General features: G+C 33.7%; 1 protein-coding gene across 2 annotated transcripts in view; it reads right to left on the bottom strand.

Annotated features, from left to right (window-relative positions):
• The window catches only part of LOC112057996 (hepatocyte nuclear factor 4-gamma), a 67,845-nt gene that overhangs the window by 29,459 nt on the left and 19,296 nt on the right, over positions 1-19,090 (bottom strand). The window contains exon 1 of one of the 2 annotated variants that reach the window (XM_052887730.1): positions 8,590-8,752. The exons of the other annotated variant lie outside the window; for it this stretch is intronic. Within the exon in view, the coding sequence (XP_052743690.1) occupies positions 8,590-8,608 (19 nt within the window). The 5' untranslated portion in view covers positions 8,609-8,752. Of the gene's footprint in view, positions 1-8,589; positions 8,753-19,090 lie in introns of those variants that run through there. 2 annotated transcript variants of the gene reach the window in all.

The raw sequence follows: 19,090 nt of genomic DNA, 5'->3' as shown, positions 1-19,090 counted from the left end.
ATATCATAGGAGTGTCATCAATGAACTTGCCAAGCTATAGTGGGACCACTGTAAGAAGAAGATTGAGTTTGCATCAACCAAATTAAAGAGAACGGCTGATCAATAGAGATGATGACAGATTTTTAAATTGTATATAAATTAAGAGTATACCTACTAATAGCAAAGCAATTTTGTAAAAGCAACAGGGTATCTGCGATCATTACTTTCGGAGCTACAGGGATTTAAAGGATTACATTTGCGGCACTGCCGCGGATCCCTGAAAAACTCTCCATACAAAATGGCTCGATTTAGTGACGTCGTTGGCTCGCTGATCGTTAGGTTTGTATGGGCGTTCAAACAAAATTACTAATATCTTTGTTATTTGTGCGTTTATGTTTATAGTTCATTTATTGAAAAATGTCACATTTAATGTAAGGAAGCTAAAACTGTATGAATTTTCATCTAATTACGATAAAAAAAATTTAATAGATTTTGAAATTTTATAATCTTATTTATTTTACAAATACTGGATATTTGTAAAGTAAATAAGATTATAAAATTCAAGCTTTAGCTTTCAAGCAACAATCTTTGCTTTTTATGTTATAAATTAGTTAACATTGACCTTATTTACCCGAATGTATCATAAAAATCAATATATTCAAACCTAGTCATCATCCCCATTCAAATCTTGAGCTTTATTGTATTTTAATTTATATAACCTATACAATTTGTTACGCACTTATATAACTAGGTATAATTTCGACACACATCTGTGACATAGAATTTGGCTCCCATTTTCACATTTATGTTTTGAAAAGAGCTACTGGTAAATGCTCTCTAACTACATTTCGATGTGTATGTAGTAGGCAAGTGTTACACAAGGATGTAAACAATGTTATCTGTACGAGATATTCGCTGCAGCAGCGATAGTATATCGTGGGCTTATTTATTATACAGAAAAAGGTTTTTTATGTTATCGTATTCTATAGAAGTAACAAATATCTACCGCAATTTATCTACTTTATACATTGACTAGCTGACGCCGCGCGGTTTCATCCGCGTGGTTTCCATTCCCGTAGGAACACGGGGATAATATGTAGCCTATAGCCTTCCTCGATAAATGGGCTATATAACACTGAAAGAATGTTTCTAATTGGACCAGTAGTTCTTGAGATTAGCGCGTCCAATAAAACAAACAAACAAACTCTTCAGCTTTATATTATAAGTATAGAAGTATAGATTCGTGGTTTGGATTAGGATTATGAAGTCCTGGATTCTAGTCCTGGGTCGAGCAAAAATTCTCATTTGTCTTGCAACCCCGTGCCTCGACCACGTTAAATCGTCGATCCCGATCGTAGTCATCTCCGAAAGTAGATAGTCATCGTTAAGTCAACAGTTTCACCCTAAGACCTTCATCCCACACTTTAGTATTGGTGGGTCTGAGTTAAAATCCCCTCTGCTTTGTCTACAATAAATAAAAACTTGGACAAGGAAAGCTTTGCACTAATCCCTTTAAAAATAGTACCTAAGAAAAGGTCGGTACTAATAAAAGGCACTATTCTTAGTCAGTGAAGTGCAATTACGGAACCCTACTCTCACTTGGCAAGTTTCTATATTAATAGTTACAGAACTCAAGCAGAGGCCCTTCAGGTGGGCTACTTGCTTGTATGTGTTGAACCATCGCCTATAACCATTTGGTATAAGAGCCGGCATTAGAAATATATACCCTCATCTATTCATTAGTGTTATGAAATAAATTATAGATAATGTTCACAGTGACACATTGCAAGTTGCCTAGTTAAATTGCGGAAAGACTAATTTTTCATACAAAATCTAGGAAACCATCAACTAGATTAAAAGCAAATAATACAATTAAATTAAGCATAAAATAAGCTTTCATTTGATATGTTATACGACTAAATAATTGATGAGGGTATATAAAATAACATCTGGCAACCACAGAGTTGCGATGTGAAAACAGGCAACCTTTACTTTTTCAATTATTTTGGGTATATTCTAGTAACGCTTTTTAATATTTTAAGTTTTCGACTAATTTTTATAACCACTATCTGATAATATTAATACCTTTTGAAAGTGCTTGTAAACTAAGCCTAATTGAAATAAATGAATATTGACTATTGACTAACAAATACGAACTAAGTGTACTATTTTTTTTAATTAACCAATAAGAGAAGGAGATTAAATAAATTAAAAAATAATAATAATCATTTAATAATGCAATTTAACTAGGTAACCTGCAATTTGTCAATGTGAATATTTTATATCATTTATTTCTTATTCCAATAAACAACAGATGAGGGTATATATTTATTATGGTGGATCTCGTACTAACTTCACTCAAAATGCTTCCTGTCTTGCGCCAGTAAAGGCACAGGTAGATACGACACATATTTGAGACCTAAACCAATTGCAATGCTGTTTCGTGGCAGAAATAAGCATGGCTGTTTTACATTGTATGTATCACGGAAAATTCAATTCTTATGAAAAATAGTGTGGTTACATTTTTGGTAGAGAATCGGATGATCTACAATTTTTGTCTGAACTATTTTTGCTGTAAAACTTACCGTTTAGCTGAAAAACGCGAATAACCTATTTTTGCAAAATTCACCATCAATAATTTTTTTTGCACAAGGGGGATTCTGAACAGTCATACCAATTTTTAACTCTATGGAAATTATTGTACTTACTTCTATTTTAAGGATTAATTTGACTGGACTATATTGACTATTGCCTAATAAAACAAAAAATAGATGATGATGTTAAAATAGAGTACCCTAAAAACATTATGTACGTTATCATTCTATTTAATAATGAAGTGTTGTTTTCAAAAAAAAATTGTATACCTAAGTACCACCATCACGGTGACTTGCAACTTGCAACCCGCACAATTTTTGCTATTTTGCAACACGGCGCTTGCGAGCTATTACTAATAAAACAATTATCGACATACGATAGTACAAAGTCCATCTGTTAAGTGCTCTTCACACTACTCTAGTAACTATCCGCGAACAATGTCCAATAAGTGAGTATGAGGAAAAATTTTAACTGTGAACTCTAATAATTTTTGGTGATTTCGTTTTGTTTTATGTAACTGAATGGGACTTTTCGTATTTCTTTTTTACTATAGCGTGCTGGGAACAAAATAGCATGTCTCCTTTCTGTAGTCATTGTAAGACGTTCCACTGAGTTCATCTCATCATCATCAGAACAGCCGATGGACGTCTACTGCAGGACATAGGCATTTTGTAGAGACTTTGATGTCATCCACCTTGTGGAGGGTCGACCAACACTGCGCAACATTAAATTTCGCAATACACCTTTAAGACTAATAGGTATTATGCTCTTTAAGTAGATACATCCTCTCTAAACACGTCACAAAAGTTTATTTCCGTCCATCGAGTTTTACCCAGTTTGGAATCCATACAACATACAATGTATTAAGTTCCCTTTTAGATCTCATACATACATAGGTATACAATGTAATAGGCAAGTTGTATCTATGCTGACATTTTTTAAAGTTAAAACTAATGAATATACGAAAAAAAAGTGTTTAAACAATCATCTAAAAATTTATTGATTTCAGTCAGATAAGCATTTATTATTAGGATGTGCAATGCATACGTAAAAGTGCATGCCAATGAACCATGTAAGTGTTTAACATGTAAGCACAGATTAAAGAATAATAGGCAAATAGAGCACGCGGAACACGGCAGTGATGCAGCCATTCCAAATACAAATTTAACAACTATATACATTCTCGAGTCAGTACGACACAGCGTCATCATCATCAGTAATTACATCGTCATCACTCATCAGTAATCAGTAATTTACAATATTTTTCAATAAAAATGGCGTCTTATACTTTAAATTATTTTAAAAACTGTTTACAAAAACTAAAGAAGTAAGATGGTGTACTTTTTATAGGTAATTATTGATTATAAGTCTACTAGGAATTCTAGTCTATTAATTTAATGTCAATGTTAAATTTTGAAATTGAAAAAAATTCGTTTGTTTGCCTCATCGCGCGGCTTTTAAAGACTCATTCTGTATCATTTTTTATTCTGTGTATGTAAGTATAAAATATAACTGATTGACCACATTCTTTGTTATTGAAATACATAGATTAAATTTTATTTATTTTCAACTTTAATTAGGTAAAAGTATATGTAGAGTATGTATATGTACATTATTATTACGTACACACCACCTACAGTTGTCCTAATAAGTTCCTAAGCCTAAGGTTGCCTGGAAGAGATCGCTACTAAGCGATAAGGCCGCCTTTTGTATTCTACTTTTTCTGATGTTTCTGTTTTGCTGGTTTTCTATTATTTTTTGTGGTGTACAAATAAAGAGTATTAAATTTTAAAAAAAAATAAATTAAAAGTAATAAAAGAAAATCTCTATTGAAATTATTTTCAATAAATATAAACAAAAATAATTAAGTTAACATTAACTTTTATCCAAGGATATACTAAGGATATACAACAATTATTATGTATAAGTTACAAAGAAAGGCATTCCTAGCCTAATTGTCGTAGGTACCACCAAATTCCATCCATTAGATTTATTGAAAGCGACTGTTATTGCAAACTAGTGCGTGGTGGCGTATCCGCCAGTTGTTGTCCTCAATTATTTTATTATCGACACAGTACGGTCCAAAGTCCATTCGTTAAGCCTACTCTACACTACCAGTAACGTGCATTGAGTCCACAGTTCAAACATGTAATTTTTAACCAGAAATATTTTTTCATAATAAAAATGAATGAACGACTGAATGAATGGTTCAGAAACACTTGGCATAATTATTACCGTAAATACACACAGAGGCTGTGTGACATATAATAAACATGGCAGTAATAGGTTTAAAAATGTTAGAAATAGGATTATTTTCAACTTGATAAACAATTTGATAAAAAATATTTAAAATGCGTAAAAAGGCCTTGAAGTAATATTTTATTCTACAATTACAAATTACAAATTATACGAGTAATCATGCGATATATAAACTCATTTTTAAACCCTGTTACGAGCATGGAAATGTAAATAGAAAAATATACTTCTTTAAACTACATTACCCTAACACAATATTTACTCGCAGTTTTGACATTTCATGCAACTTCAAAATAAATTAATGTATTGAGTAATATACACTAAGTAGTTATATATAGAATTTATACTAGTTATAGTACAAAGTAAGCAAGTTGAACTTTGCCCTCAAAACAAGCTATGAATAATATGCAGAAGGAATATTTCTGATAATTAAATGTGTTATTAATGGGTACACGGAACTTTATATCATGCCTACAGGGAAATTACATCTTTGCAAAATATTTGCTCCATGCAATGACTTCATCTGAATAGGCATTACATAGTTACAACACTAAAAGTTGCTAAGCTTACTAAAGTGTTTAGCATGGTGCGGGTGACAGTTCGTGTTGCTCTTGAAAGTTGGCCGCGTTTCGCGATAATAATACGTATTATGGACGTTTATACGGCAACTGTCACTATACCCATACCTACTATCTGAAAAACACTTTAGAATGGTGGACTGCGTAAAAATAAAAATAAGAAATGGACGATTCTACAACATCTGTATCTTGGTTGCATTTCGGTGACCTCTTTGGGGAAACCGAGGGTTTTGTCTGTACAATTATGGACGAAGTTATAAAGATGAGAAACTACCGGAAACGGAAACATATTATGAAAGATGGCACTCTAGACATCTGTCGAGCATGTCATTGTCCTGGGGAGTCCCTCAGGCATATTGTGTCCGGATGTTCTCACCTTGCTAATGGTGAATACTGGCCCAGAAATAGTCGAGAGCCAAGATAATCCACCAACAGCTTGATCTTCAGTATCGCCTTATCGATTCTGAGATGCCTTACTATAAATGCGACCCAGCGTCCGCTTGCAAAAAAAAAAGCAGTGCATTACTCTACTGGGACCGAACGATTGTCACTGATATTTGTTGATATTACTGTTTCACATGACGATAATCTGGTTAAAGCTGAAAAGGAAAAAATATCAAAATACTTGGACTTTGCTCACGAGATTACCGCCATGTGGAAATTGAGTCAACTATTATTGTCCGATAGCTGTTTTAGTTAATGGTCTTATAGCGAAAAGCTTCGACCAACACCTTAAGAAACTTTCGCTTAACTGTTGGATCAAGAGTCGGATACAGAAGGCGGTGATTCTTGAAACGGCGCGTATTGTGAGGAAGTTCCTCAATCTGGAGCCCAAACTGGTTGCTTGAGCACTCAAATGTCCCGCAGCAGGAGGGTTAATATTTTTTTTTTTATAAATTTTCAAGTGTTTGTATTATATTTTGTATGTTTAACATTGTTAAAAATTATAAATGAGAGAATTAAAAATAATAAATATATCATATTGCACAATAGCACATTAAAAAAAAATTAAGTGTGCAATGTCACAATTGATTTTAAACAACAGCACAATAAAAAAATATTCATTGTTATTCTTGAAGCTGTATTATTTATGGTATATCATAATATTATAACATTAAGATAAAAGTACAGTAAAACAAAATATTATTGTTTGGAATAAGCATAATTTATTGATCCTTGTATAGCATCATTAGTCATGATAAATATTGTTTTTAATTTCTGGACAAAGAATTCAATTACTCACTGTTTCAAGATGTATGTGTACACAGTACATCTACCATAATAAAAAAATCTGAATTAATAAAAATCCTAGGGAAGGATTATTTTTGCCAGGTCTAGTCAAATAGTAATACCACTATCTATATTCCAGCATTACTGCCTTTCTGCCTGTTGATCCAGAGGTTAGCCTTTGTATATTTGGTTCACAAGGTACTGGATTGATCACAAATTACCTACTTATAGCCTTTCAGTATAATATTACTTGAAATTTTCAAAGCAAGAGTAGAAGATATGTTTTCTGTGACAGAAGATGAAACACTGAAACACTAATGCATGTTAAGCTTAGATGCAGCTGAGTATTGGAACTATATGCACCCTACATTGGACTCCCCAGCTACACTCTATGAAGCGTTCAGCGACACAAGCAGCCTGCTAAGCTTCTGGAGCTAGCTTGGCTGGCTGTAGAGACTCTAGTGGGGACCAGCACCAGAAGACCTACAGACAACTGCCAACATTGTGGCCATGCGAAGAAAAGACCCAGGAAAATGAAGAATCTATAAACCATAACTTTGTACTGGCTAATAACAATATAAACTAGTGACATTGCTGTGCATTCATTAATGAATTGTGATCAATTGCTAGGTCTAGTTTCTCCCACTTACAATTGATACTAATTATTGTGTCCTTAACTATTTCTGAACCATTTAATAAATTTTAATACAACATGGTTAACATGTATTGGATAGTCATGTTGTATTTTTAAATGTACATGTAAATATGGATGTTATAAATTAATTATTTATAATTCGAATTAAGTGTATGTTTAATACAAATGTCCACACATTTACAAAAGGAATTAAATGCTTAATATGTAAATATATATACATAGTTGCGTCAGTTACTCTATTTATGATTCAAAAAGTCCTACAATGAATATGACATAAGAAAAGAAGACATGAAGAGAAGAGACATATTGTTGGCAGCCTTGCAACAAATGACAAGGTTATATTTTTATTCTGTTGGTATTTTATTCTCTTCTCAGTAATTTCATGATGCAACTTTGATTTTTTAAGATCTGTGTACACTAGTTTATAAATTTCTAGTGAACCACCCCGGCTACACACAGGGGCTATGAAGATACAAGCAAGGGGCAGTGTGGAATGATTAATAATATTATAATTAATCTATACTTCAGAATAACTTTATGGCACACACCTCACACACAAACCAGTGCCAACCAGAACGAAACTAGCCTCTGTACCTCTGGTTTTTAAATACCTGTTATATTTCCAATAGATTGTAGTATAAATGTATATTATACAAGCAGACCCGGTCAAGCTTCGTTTTGACTTATATGCACTCTTTCCCTATCCTACTCCTACCATAATTAAAATCTATTGAATAGTTTAAAAGATCTCAGCGAAAAAACAGCAGAAGCGACTTCATTTTATACTACGTAATGTGATACATGGTTACTAAATGCCAAAATGCCATAACAAACTTGGTTTTTATATTCTTTTTGTGTTCAGAATTAATTCCAAACCTCAGTCCATCTAATGAGGTAATGTAAAGAGATATTATGTCATATTTGTAGAAACCAGTTTTCTTTATTTATTTATTAACTTCACAACATATGCATGTATGACATACCTACTGTAATGACATAGGATAGGAATACAGATAAATAAACATTTGGTACCAAAGTGGAGGTCAAACCAGTTATTGTAGTGTGATAGTTGATAGTTTCCGCAATTTTCAGAATTTATATGTAATTGCATTGTAGTATGTAGATATTTACCAATAAAATATCTTCTATATACTATTCATATGTATGTTTATAGGCAAATAGAAAAATTCCATCACGTTGAATAATGTAGCGAGAAGAAAACGCAATCCTATAATTGAGTCCACTTAATTGACTTGTTTACAACGTAGCTATGAAGAAAATTTTTTTAATACTTACCCTCGTCGCATAGCCCCATGTTTATTAAGATGACGAATTCTCCACTTTGTGCCTCACTGCGATGACAAACGTAATATTTACTAATAAAAAATAATTGAATAACACACGAGTTCCAAATTTGTACGTAAAAGTTGCGAACACTTGATTATGACAAATAGTCAAATACAAAATGACAATGTCATTTTACGTTTGAAGTATGAATACTTGACATTGACGTACAAAACTTCAAAGTGACAACCGGAAATAATGAATGATTGAATGATAATTTCCATAGACTTCAGTCGGATAGATGCTACATACACAGAGAATATAAACTACGTCATCGTTCGCTAGATGGCACTGTAGTCTATGAGCGTTTTTTAGGATTTTATTTTATTTATTATTTAAAATTATTTGTCATTCATTACATAAAATGTATGTGCATATTAAATTGTATTTAAATAAGGGTTAACATTGCTAAAAAGGAACGATACACTACACGTCTGGTCAGCATTTTACTTCTTATTTATGTAGGTACTAGCGGACGCCCGCGACTACGTTCGCGTGAAATCTGTTTGGATTTTACAGGATAAAAAGTAGCTTAAATCAAGTATGTTCTGTTCCAAGGTCTACTTTACCTCTATTCCAAAATCGGTTCAATGGTAAAAGATAACTTTACTTAAGTTTCGCGTTTATTAGGCTATGGATGTTCAAACAATGAAAATTAAATAAATAATGTTAGATTTCCCGCCATGTTTAAGGTTTTAGTATGATGTTTCAAGTTCGCATTGCTCTAAAAAATTGCTTTCGCTTGTAGATTGCTTTTAGGTAATATACATTTTTACTACTAAAAATGCCGAAAAGATTATATATGGAATTTTTGAAGTTTCAGTCTTTCATTTGAGACTGTTGTTCGGTGCCTACTCATAATACGGTATTGTATAAGCTATGTATGTGTAGGTAAAAATATTTCTTTACAATTTCCAGAGGCTATTTTCAGACTAGACTCAAACACTGGCAGACGAAATAACTCATGTTAGTTTCATTTTAGACTCGATTATGTATGTCAAGTTCGACGAATAAATTTTTGTGTGTTAGTTATTTGGTTTATTTACAACTAGTGGACGCCCGCGACTTCGTCCGCGCGGAATTCGATGAATACTTTCAACCCCTATGTCAACCATTATTTTCGCATGTTTTGTAAATAATAAATAGTGCACAAATCATTTCATAAAACTGAAACTCAAACATGAACGATTTTTATTAAAAAAACTTCAACCCCTTTTTTACCCCTTTTTAACCCTTTAGGGGTAGAATTTTGAAAATTTTTTGAAGACATTCACTTATGTGCAGTTGATTTCAGTAATGAGATATACAAGAGTAATAAACAGAACGTTGCTAGGTAGTGTGGTATGCGCGGTGGTTTTACAAGGTGGAGGTCCTGGGTTCGATCCCCGACTGGGCCGATTGAGGTTTTCTTAAATGGTCCAGGTCTGGCTGGTGGGAGGTTTCGGCCGTAGATAGGTAGTTCGTGTAAAAACTGAAAGAGGTGTGGATTTTCATCCTCCTCGTAACAAGTTATCCCGCTTACCTACATCTTAGATTGCATCATCACTTATCATCAGGTGAGATTGTAGTCAAGGGCTAACTTGTAAAGAATAAAATAAGACTAGATAGAGACGTATAAGACATGGCGCGTTTCAGTTGTTAGAGTTACGTGGACTGATTAATTGTTATTAATAGATATCACATTGCATCTATGGTAGTGTACTCGTAGTGCATTGTGTATTTGCTCATATCAGCTACCTACCTATGTCATGGCTCGGGTGATGGAAATTCACTGAGGGATTGGATGGAACATCTATTATATACAATATACATATACCTACATATCGTAGCCAACTTATTATGGATGTTCCTTACCAGAGAACGGTCGTCTGCAATAATTGTATGCTTTCATCCCTTTTTAATCCCCAATATTTTTAACATTTTATTATAGTCAATATACCAACTAACGTAAATTTAACTTGAATAATGATTAACAACTAGAGAACACTATCCTGCAATAAAGGCAATAAAAGTAGTTTATGCTTTCATCCCTTTTTCATCCCCAATATTTTTAACATTTTATTATAGTCAATATACCAATTAACGTGATTTTAACTTGAATAATGACAAGACAATGACTTACATAAAAATTTCAAATCCTATTTAACAATAAGGGTGAAATTTTTACAATTCATGAAAAACATCAATATTTTATTTTTAACTAACCAACTATATGCCATCATTCAAAAGTATAACGTGAAGAAAAATTTTCTACTTTTAGAAAAATTTTCACCTCTTTCAAATTTTAGGAGAACTTCAAAAGGACACAGAACCACATAAAACTGGGGAACTGGTCAAGGGACTGAAGAGGGCGGAAAATAATAGGGCTTTTTTATTGCAAAAATTATTTGTAGATCAAATAACGTTTGCGAGTTATATATATTATGTTAATCGAGTTCGAGCTTGAGAGTTAGCAAATAGCCAGTAGCGAACCAGCAGGCTGAGTAGGCTGGAGCCTAGGGCGGTAAATTAGGCCTACATTTTTTGTTTACAGAAATAAATAAATACTTTATTATCTACAACATAAACGAAGCGAATACATAACAGTCCATAGAGAAAACGTATCTTATAACGTAACGTACATAAAAAAACAAAGAATATTTAATGAAAATTAATGAGCCTACTTTCGGCAGACTTTCAAATAAAAAAGTCCGTGCGAATAGCTAATAGCACAGTCAATCAGATAAAGCTTAATTTGAAGCTATAAGTATCAATATCAGAAGGTTCTGTTTCAAGCTAAATCGCATATCAAAGTTAAAGACGTGGATGAATCTACTTTTAGTATAATATTGGGTTTATTTTATTTGAAATCGTGATTAGTTACTTCGCTTAGCGTGCTGATAAAGAATATTCCTTCACTGGTAGGTGTTTTATTACAGTCACGTTCCAAATTTTATTTTCTAATTTGCCTTTTCTATTTATAGGATGTTATATAGAAGGTGTGGATAGCCCAGTGTCTTAACTCGGAAGACGTAGAGTTCGACGTTCAAATCCGGTCCGGGGCATGCACCTCCAACTTTTCAGCTATGTGCATTTTATGGAATTAAATATCACGTGTCTCAAACGGTGATGGAAAACATTGTGAGGAAACCTGCTTACCTGAGAATTTTTGTAGTTCTCTAGGTGTGTGAAGTCTGTCAATCCGCATTGGGCCAGCATGGTGGACTATTATCCTGACGCCTCTCATTCTAACAGTGCAAGCCGTGTATGGGCTGTAAATGGTGATATATTATGTGTATCTACCTACTTATAAAACTGAAGTTGAAGATATGGTGTGGGTAGTTAAATATTCGAATTATAAGTAGTTACTAATTAGGTTAAACTTAGATTTTGCTTACTACGAGTAACTACGCATTCACATATACGTAATCGTCGATCAATTTATATCGATGTACGTCTATGTACGTAATAGTTTTGGGGATCAACTTAATTAGAAAATACCTATTAAGTACGACAAAAGTCTTTATAGTGTATTAGAAAGGAATTTGAAGTAACATCGATTATTATTTAATAATTGTAAAAAGGATGTTTAATAATATGGCTCACATCCAAGCTAAGCCCCATTTTGGCAAAAAGTATAATCATTAATTATAGCTCGCTACAGTGTGAAATCATTGTAATGCTACTATAGGTACTATACATTCTAAGTATTCTTCTATACAGGGTGATTCGGTCTTTAGTGCGGATATTTTTTTTCGTGGTTCTGTATCATTAATAGAATATAAATCTACAAACAGTTCGATACATTTTATGTAATTTTTTTTTTTAATTTATGTCTCTAAAATACCAAAATAATGTACATATTATTACTAAACAAGATATATTCAGCTTAAAAGTGATCTGGTGACGTCCTTTAGGTATCAAACGAAAATAAAATAAACGCACAATAGGGTGACCCTAAAATTCTGTTCAAAAGTAAATAACTTTAGCTAACGATAATTTTGTTATTTTTGAGTTAAAAAAAAAAAGAAAAAACACGTGATCATTAAATTTTGTTTATGTACAAAATATAAAAATATCCGCACTAAAAAAATTTTCTTCCTGTATATTCTCTATATCCCTACATATATGTACTTCATTTAGACAATGAATATTAAATAATGACATACCTAATCTATCTATAATATATATCTAATCTATATATACTTATAATAAAACTGTAACAGGTGAAATTCTGTACGTTGATCTTCAACGTACAGAATTTCACCATTTCACCATTTTAAAAATTAAATCAAAAGGTGTGAAATAGGGGTTCAAAGTATCTGTGGAAAGTCCTTAATATTTCAAGTTACATTTGTAAGACTTGGTACTACTATACCTAATAAACTAACCAAATTGTTCTTAGATAGGTGAAATTAAAGAAGAAAGAACTAACACGACGAGGTGAAAATAAAAATTATAATTATTAAATTTTAGGTACCTTTCTAATTCTAACTTTCGGAAATACATACCTCGCTTTATCCGTATGTATCTTTATGTAAGAATGGCAACGTGTGATGTGGGTAGACCTTTATTGAATGGCGTCACGTTTGGCAACTCAGTAAAACAGCAGTTGGCAGTGCAACTGCACTAGGTCAGGCAATGACAAAAATGACTGTCTTTTGAGATCTAATAGTGACGTGCGGTGACGCGGTCCATTCATACCTACGTTGCGGTAAAGGTCAGGTTCAGTTTGATAATCTAATTCATTTTGATTAATTAATTAACAGACTTAAAAAAAGGAGGAAGTTTCTCAATTCGACGTAAATTTATGTAAACCTAATAATAATTAGGCTCAGAATCAAAAAATCAAAAATGAGGAGATCCGCAGAAGGTGACTTTGGTCACCTCAAAGCTCATCGAGTCACGAAGCTGAAGTGGCAATGAGCAATTATTTATTCCGTGCTATGTAGGTATCACAAAAAAATCTAACTCCTATTATAAGTATAATTTTAATGATTTTTTTTTCACACGAATTTATTTGAATTTTTACAGGTGTTAATTTATTTTTTTCAGGTGTGATCGCAGTCAAGGTGTTAATGATAATGATCGGAAGTATAATTATTACAATTTGTTGAGATATTGTGTGATTTATGAGGAATATGTATATAGACCTTTCGTAAAAATTACTCTAGAGTGTAGTGTTAAAAATCTCATGAAAATCCATTTGGTTGTCTTTGATTTTATCGCGATACAGACAAACACTGTGGAGGACATAGTTGTATAATATGAATTGACCAGGGTTCCCAACTTGGGGTTTTCCCCCCAGATTTAGGGGGCAAATAAGTGAAATGGGATTTTTTTTGGGGGCTGATATTTTTAGGGGTATTTTCAGGGATTTTTTGACTCTTTAATATTTTTAAATTGATGATAATTTTAATTTCTTTCTTGGCCTAGCGACTTATAACGACATAAAATACGTTATTCTACAACCACTCTGAGGCAACTGGCGGCAATTTTCATCGAATAAAAAAAATTTGTTAAATTTATTCATTGTCAACATGTATGATTTCAAAAAATCTGAATCTTCTGATAAAGACGTAATATTTTGTCTGTATTAAATATAGACTTTTGAAACATATTACAGCATATTATTTCTAAATTATTATGAATTTATATTTTTTTAGGGGACAACTCAATAATTAAGGCGATTTTAGGGGTTTTTGACACAAACTTTAGGGATAAATATTTGGGAGAGTTGGTAACACTGGAATTGACTAGGAGACGCACATTTCACTCGCGTAATGTCCGTTCCCGTGGAAATAAGGGAATTAAGTAGGTATAGCCTATTTAATTAGACAGTCACACATGTAGCTTTTTTTGTAAAAAAATATTTTCAAAATTGGTTATGTACCTACTCTGTACATAAGCTCAAAATCTTTAACCACTTTATAATATTAGTATAATAATATGTAGATATCTATACTTACTAATATAATAAAGCTGAAGAGTTTGTTTGTTTGTTTAATTGAACGCGCTAATCTCTGGAACTACTGGTCCGATTTGAAAAATTCTTTCAGTGTTAGATAGCCCATTTATCGAGGAAGGCTATAGGCTATATATTATCCCCGTATTCCTACGGGATCGGGGCCCACGCGGGTAAAACCGCGCGGCGTCAGCTAGTGATTATATATAGCCATAGCCAGTTACACATGTATCTGGTAGGTATACATAATGCATGCTGACTTCTACGACCTTCATCAGGTTACTCAGTGTTGCAAAAAAAATGTTAAAGAAGTAGGTATTATAGTATTATAATACAATTAAATCCTATTTACACACTTTTGTACAAAAACAGTAGAATTCTTATTTAAATAATGGATTAATTAATGTTAAATAATAATAATTAGTTTCTGCACGCAAATGATTTACATTTGTAATGTATTTCTTACTTATAGTATAATTTTTTCCAAATGCTATATTAATAAATAAATAATAATGATGGCGCCCTAGGCCTGTGTTCCTTATTTTGCAACCTTTAAGCCTGGTTTCGCCCGGAATAAACAATTTATCTTGTCTATGTGTGGACATTATTTATTTTACAGAATTCTTGCCTCTGCTACGTGGGAAAGATAACGTGAAAGTATTTTATAAGGCGAGATATCAAAAATGCATAAAGCGGTAGAATAAGTTTATACTGTATATTGCATAATTTATGATACTAAATATAAAATAACTCGGCTATTTGCGTTGACGCAGCGCTAACTGAGCTATCAGCGTCCACGCAGCGTTAACTCAGCGATCAACATTGACCCATCACTAACTCAGTCATCCGCGTTGACGCAGCGCTAGCTCAGTCAGTAACATTCACGCAGCGCTAACTCAGCTATAAGCGTTGACGCAGCGCTAACTCGGCGATCAGCGTTCACGCAGTATTAACGTAGCAATCAGCGTTGACACAGCGCTAGCTCAGACAGTAGCGTTCACGCAGCGCTAACTCTAAGCGTTGACGCAGTGTTAACTCAGTTATCAGCGTTCATGCAGCGCTAACTCAGCGCTCGGCGTTAATGCAGTGTAAACTTAGCAACCAGCGTTCACACAGCGCTAGCCCAGTTAGTGGCGTTCACGCAGCGCTAACTCAGATATAAGCGCTGACGCAGTGTTAAGTCAGTTATTAGCGTTCACGCAGCGCTGACTCAGCGATCAGCGTTGACGCAGTGCTAACTCAGTGAGTCCAACTAAATGTGGACGAGCAGTCGAGCCTCGAATGTCAATACCGGAGAAACGCGTTAAATTTCTTACGTCAGTAATAACAAGAGTGAAGGAAGTTTGGTTAAACAATGTAGTTATTGGATTGGTTATGATTATATTGATTAGATACAATGATTTCAAAGGCCATCGCCAGTAAACCAATATTTTTATATGCCATTACGTATATTATCAAGGCTAACGAGTATAAGTAATCTTTAGACATTGTTGCCAAATCATTATGTCATCACACGAATATTACAAAGACGAAATTGTGTGTGTGTGTGTGTGTGTGTGTAAAGTGGTTGTCCACTGCACCGATTTGGCTGGAATTTGGAAAGCAATTAGGTTATATCTACCCTGGATTAATAAATAGACTAATTTTTATCTAATGCGATTCCTGGTTTCCGCGGGATTTGTGAACGAAGTTACTGGCGGTCGCTAGTTGGTAATAAAAGATTATTCTCTTATAGAGACAAATAGCGTTGTGGGAAATTTCCCAAATTGCGGGGAATATGAACTCAATGGTGGTAGAATCTTTACAAATAGTCAACTGACGTATCAAAAGTGCTTGTATTCAGAGCCTACTTGAAATTAATGATCTTTTTTTTTATTTTTGGACCATTTCCGTTGGGGATTTTTGCTTCGTTTTGTAGGGGTTCAGAAGTACAAAACATTGGAAACTCTGTACAAGTGATCCTAAAAAGCTAGATCCTAAAAATAACTACCACGTTTGACGAATAGTTAGCTACTTTGGATAATAAGTCCCACGTTGTCGCATGGGTTCGTCGGCTTTTCGCGGAGAATATCAAAATAAATAAATCATTATATAAGTGGTTCTTTGTTAAAAATAAATCAAGATACGTATTTCCATAACTACTCATGTACATTTTTATAACTTAATTATATCATTAAAATGTATAATGTCGTGTTAAAATACTGTCAGTTTTTTTTGACTTGTGTCTGGATTTCATTTTAGGTTAAAATTACTTATTGGTCAAAAGGACTAAAAAGGGCATAATATGTCTAAAACAACTATAGATGTTAAAATTTTTAAAATACTGAAGTAGTTGTTCTAAAAAAATACTGAATTAAGTTACATAAAATGGTTAAAACTTCATTCATAAGCTGTCAAATGTTAAGGTGTCTACTTTTCCCGGACGTCCCCTATCTTACAAATCAGCAATGCAGTAATAGGAGACACAATTAGTCTAAGCAGCGGTTATAAAGCATAGGCGTCGTCCTTGATGGCTTGTTTATCTCTCTATTTACGTGGTTCATATCATTACATACTCGTGCCTCATCTTATTTGTTCCTCTATAGTTGAATTTTAATCATTATTTTCACTATTAGAAGCGAATAAGGAGAAACTCTATGTTAGCTATTGCTAACATAGAGCTGAATTTTTTACCCAAAATTGCCTAGAATTATGTTTTGCTGCCAGGCGGCCCGATTTCATTTCATTTATTTTACTTAGGCTTAGTTTACAAGCACTTTCGAAACGTCAAATATAATAAGATAATGGTGATAATAATTAGTCGAAAACTTAAAATTTTTACGAGGGTTCCAAACGCGCCTTGGTCCGAAATCATCTATCTATCTATACTATCTATACTTAATATTATAAAGAGGTAAAGTTTGTAAGTTTGTAAGTTTGTCACATTTTTTAAATTGGGTAATCTTCGGAACTACTGGTCCGATTTTAAAAATTCTTTTACCAGTAGAATGCTACATTATTGGGGAGTGCTATAGGCTATATTATTATATTGGTATCATATATATTAGCCGAGTTATCACAGTTTTTGTCATACAGGCCGGACAGAAAATCCTCTCAAACAGACTTATTCGCATGCGCTGCCTTAACTATTGTGTAAAATTGAAATTATTGTATAGAGACTTTATGTATTTTTAAAAGTTCTACAAAAAAGTCCGCGACACCATATATCTATCTTCTATATATTAGCAGATAAGCCTTTTGTGTTTTAAAAATTATTAATTGTATATACTTAGGTTTACGTCATTATTTATACAACTAAACTTTAATCCTTATTAAAATAAATTATTTAATAATCACAAAGATATTATGGAGATAAGATTTGCCCTTAACAGTATGTTAATTACTTAAATAGTTTCGGAGATAACACAAAATTTCTAAAAGACGCAGAAATTCCGCTATATGACGCCCGGCGCTTTCATTTACGTAGTTCCCGTTCCCGTGTGAATATGGGGATCAAACATAGCCTATGACACTCGCAAATAACGTAGCTTTCTATTGGTAAAACAATTTTCTAAATCGGTCCAGTAGATCCAGAGGTTACCTCCTACAACCACACGAACTTTACCTCTTTATATTATTAGCATCGAAGTCTCTATTTCTCTTGGTCATACCACCACTCTTGAAGGACTGGACCGATTTTGCTAAGGGTAGGAGTAAGATAGAGAAGTTACAGGGTAGGGAAGGGTACGGGTAGGGAAACGTAGAGGTAGTGTAGGGGTAGGGTAGGTTTAGGGCCGGGTTTAGGGTAATGGTAGGGTAGGGGTAGAGGTAGGGTAGTGGTAGGGTAGAGGTACGGGTAGGATAGGGAAGTGGTAGGGTAGGTTAAGGGTATGGGTAGGATAGGCGTGAGATAGGGGTACGGGTGGGATAGGGGTAGGAAAGGTATAGGGTACGGGGAGGGTAGGGGTAGGATGGGGGTAGGGTGTAGGTAAAGTAGGGGTAGGGTGGGGGTAGGGGTAGGGTAGATGTAGGTGTTGGGTAGGGTAGGGTTGGGGTAGTGGTAGGGTAGGGTAGGGCTAGGGTAGGGGTAGTAGTAAAGTTGACATCGAAATTTACGCGAACGAAGTCGCGGGCGTCCGCTAGTACTTATAATAAATCTGTAGAGAGGTCAATTCTGTACATGAAATATGTTTTCAAAATAACTATCTGGGTGATTAGTTTAGTTAGATTAGTTAGGTTAGATGCCAAAAATGCAATCAGTAAAATTTTTGTCTGTCTGTCTGTCTGTCTGTATGTTCGTTATAGAAACAAAATATACTCGACGGATTTTAACGAAACTTGGTACAATTATTCTTCGTACCTACTCCTGGGCAGATTATAGTATACTTTTCATCACGCTACGATCAATAGAAGCAGAGCAGTGAAGGGAAATGTTGCGTAAACGGGAGATGTTACTCCATTTTTTAAGCTTCCGTCGCGTGTGCAGCCTTAATGGGTACGGTAGGGGTAGGGTAGGGTAGTGTAGGATAA

The sequence above is a fragment of the Bicyclus anynana genome, chromosome 20 (genome assembly GCF_947172395.1).
Source record: "Bicyclus anynana chromosome 20, ilBicAnyn1.1, whole genome shotgun sequence".
Lineage (NCBI taxonomy): Eukaryota > Metazoa > Arthropoda > Insecta > Lepidoptera > Nymphalidae > Bicyclus > Bicyclus anynana.
The sequence above is the reverse complement of the archived record's forward strand: the minus strand, read 5'-3'. Positions and strand labels throughout refer to the sequence as shown.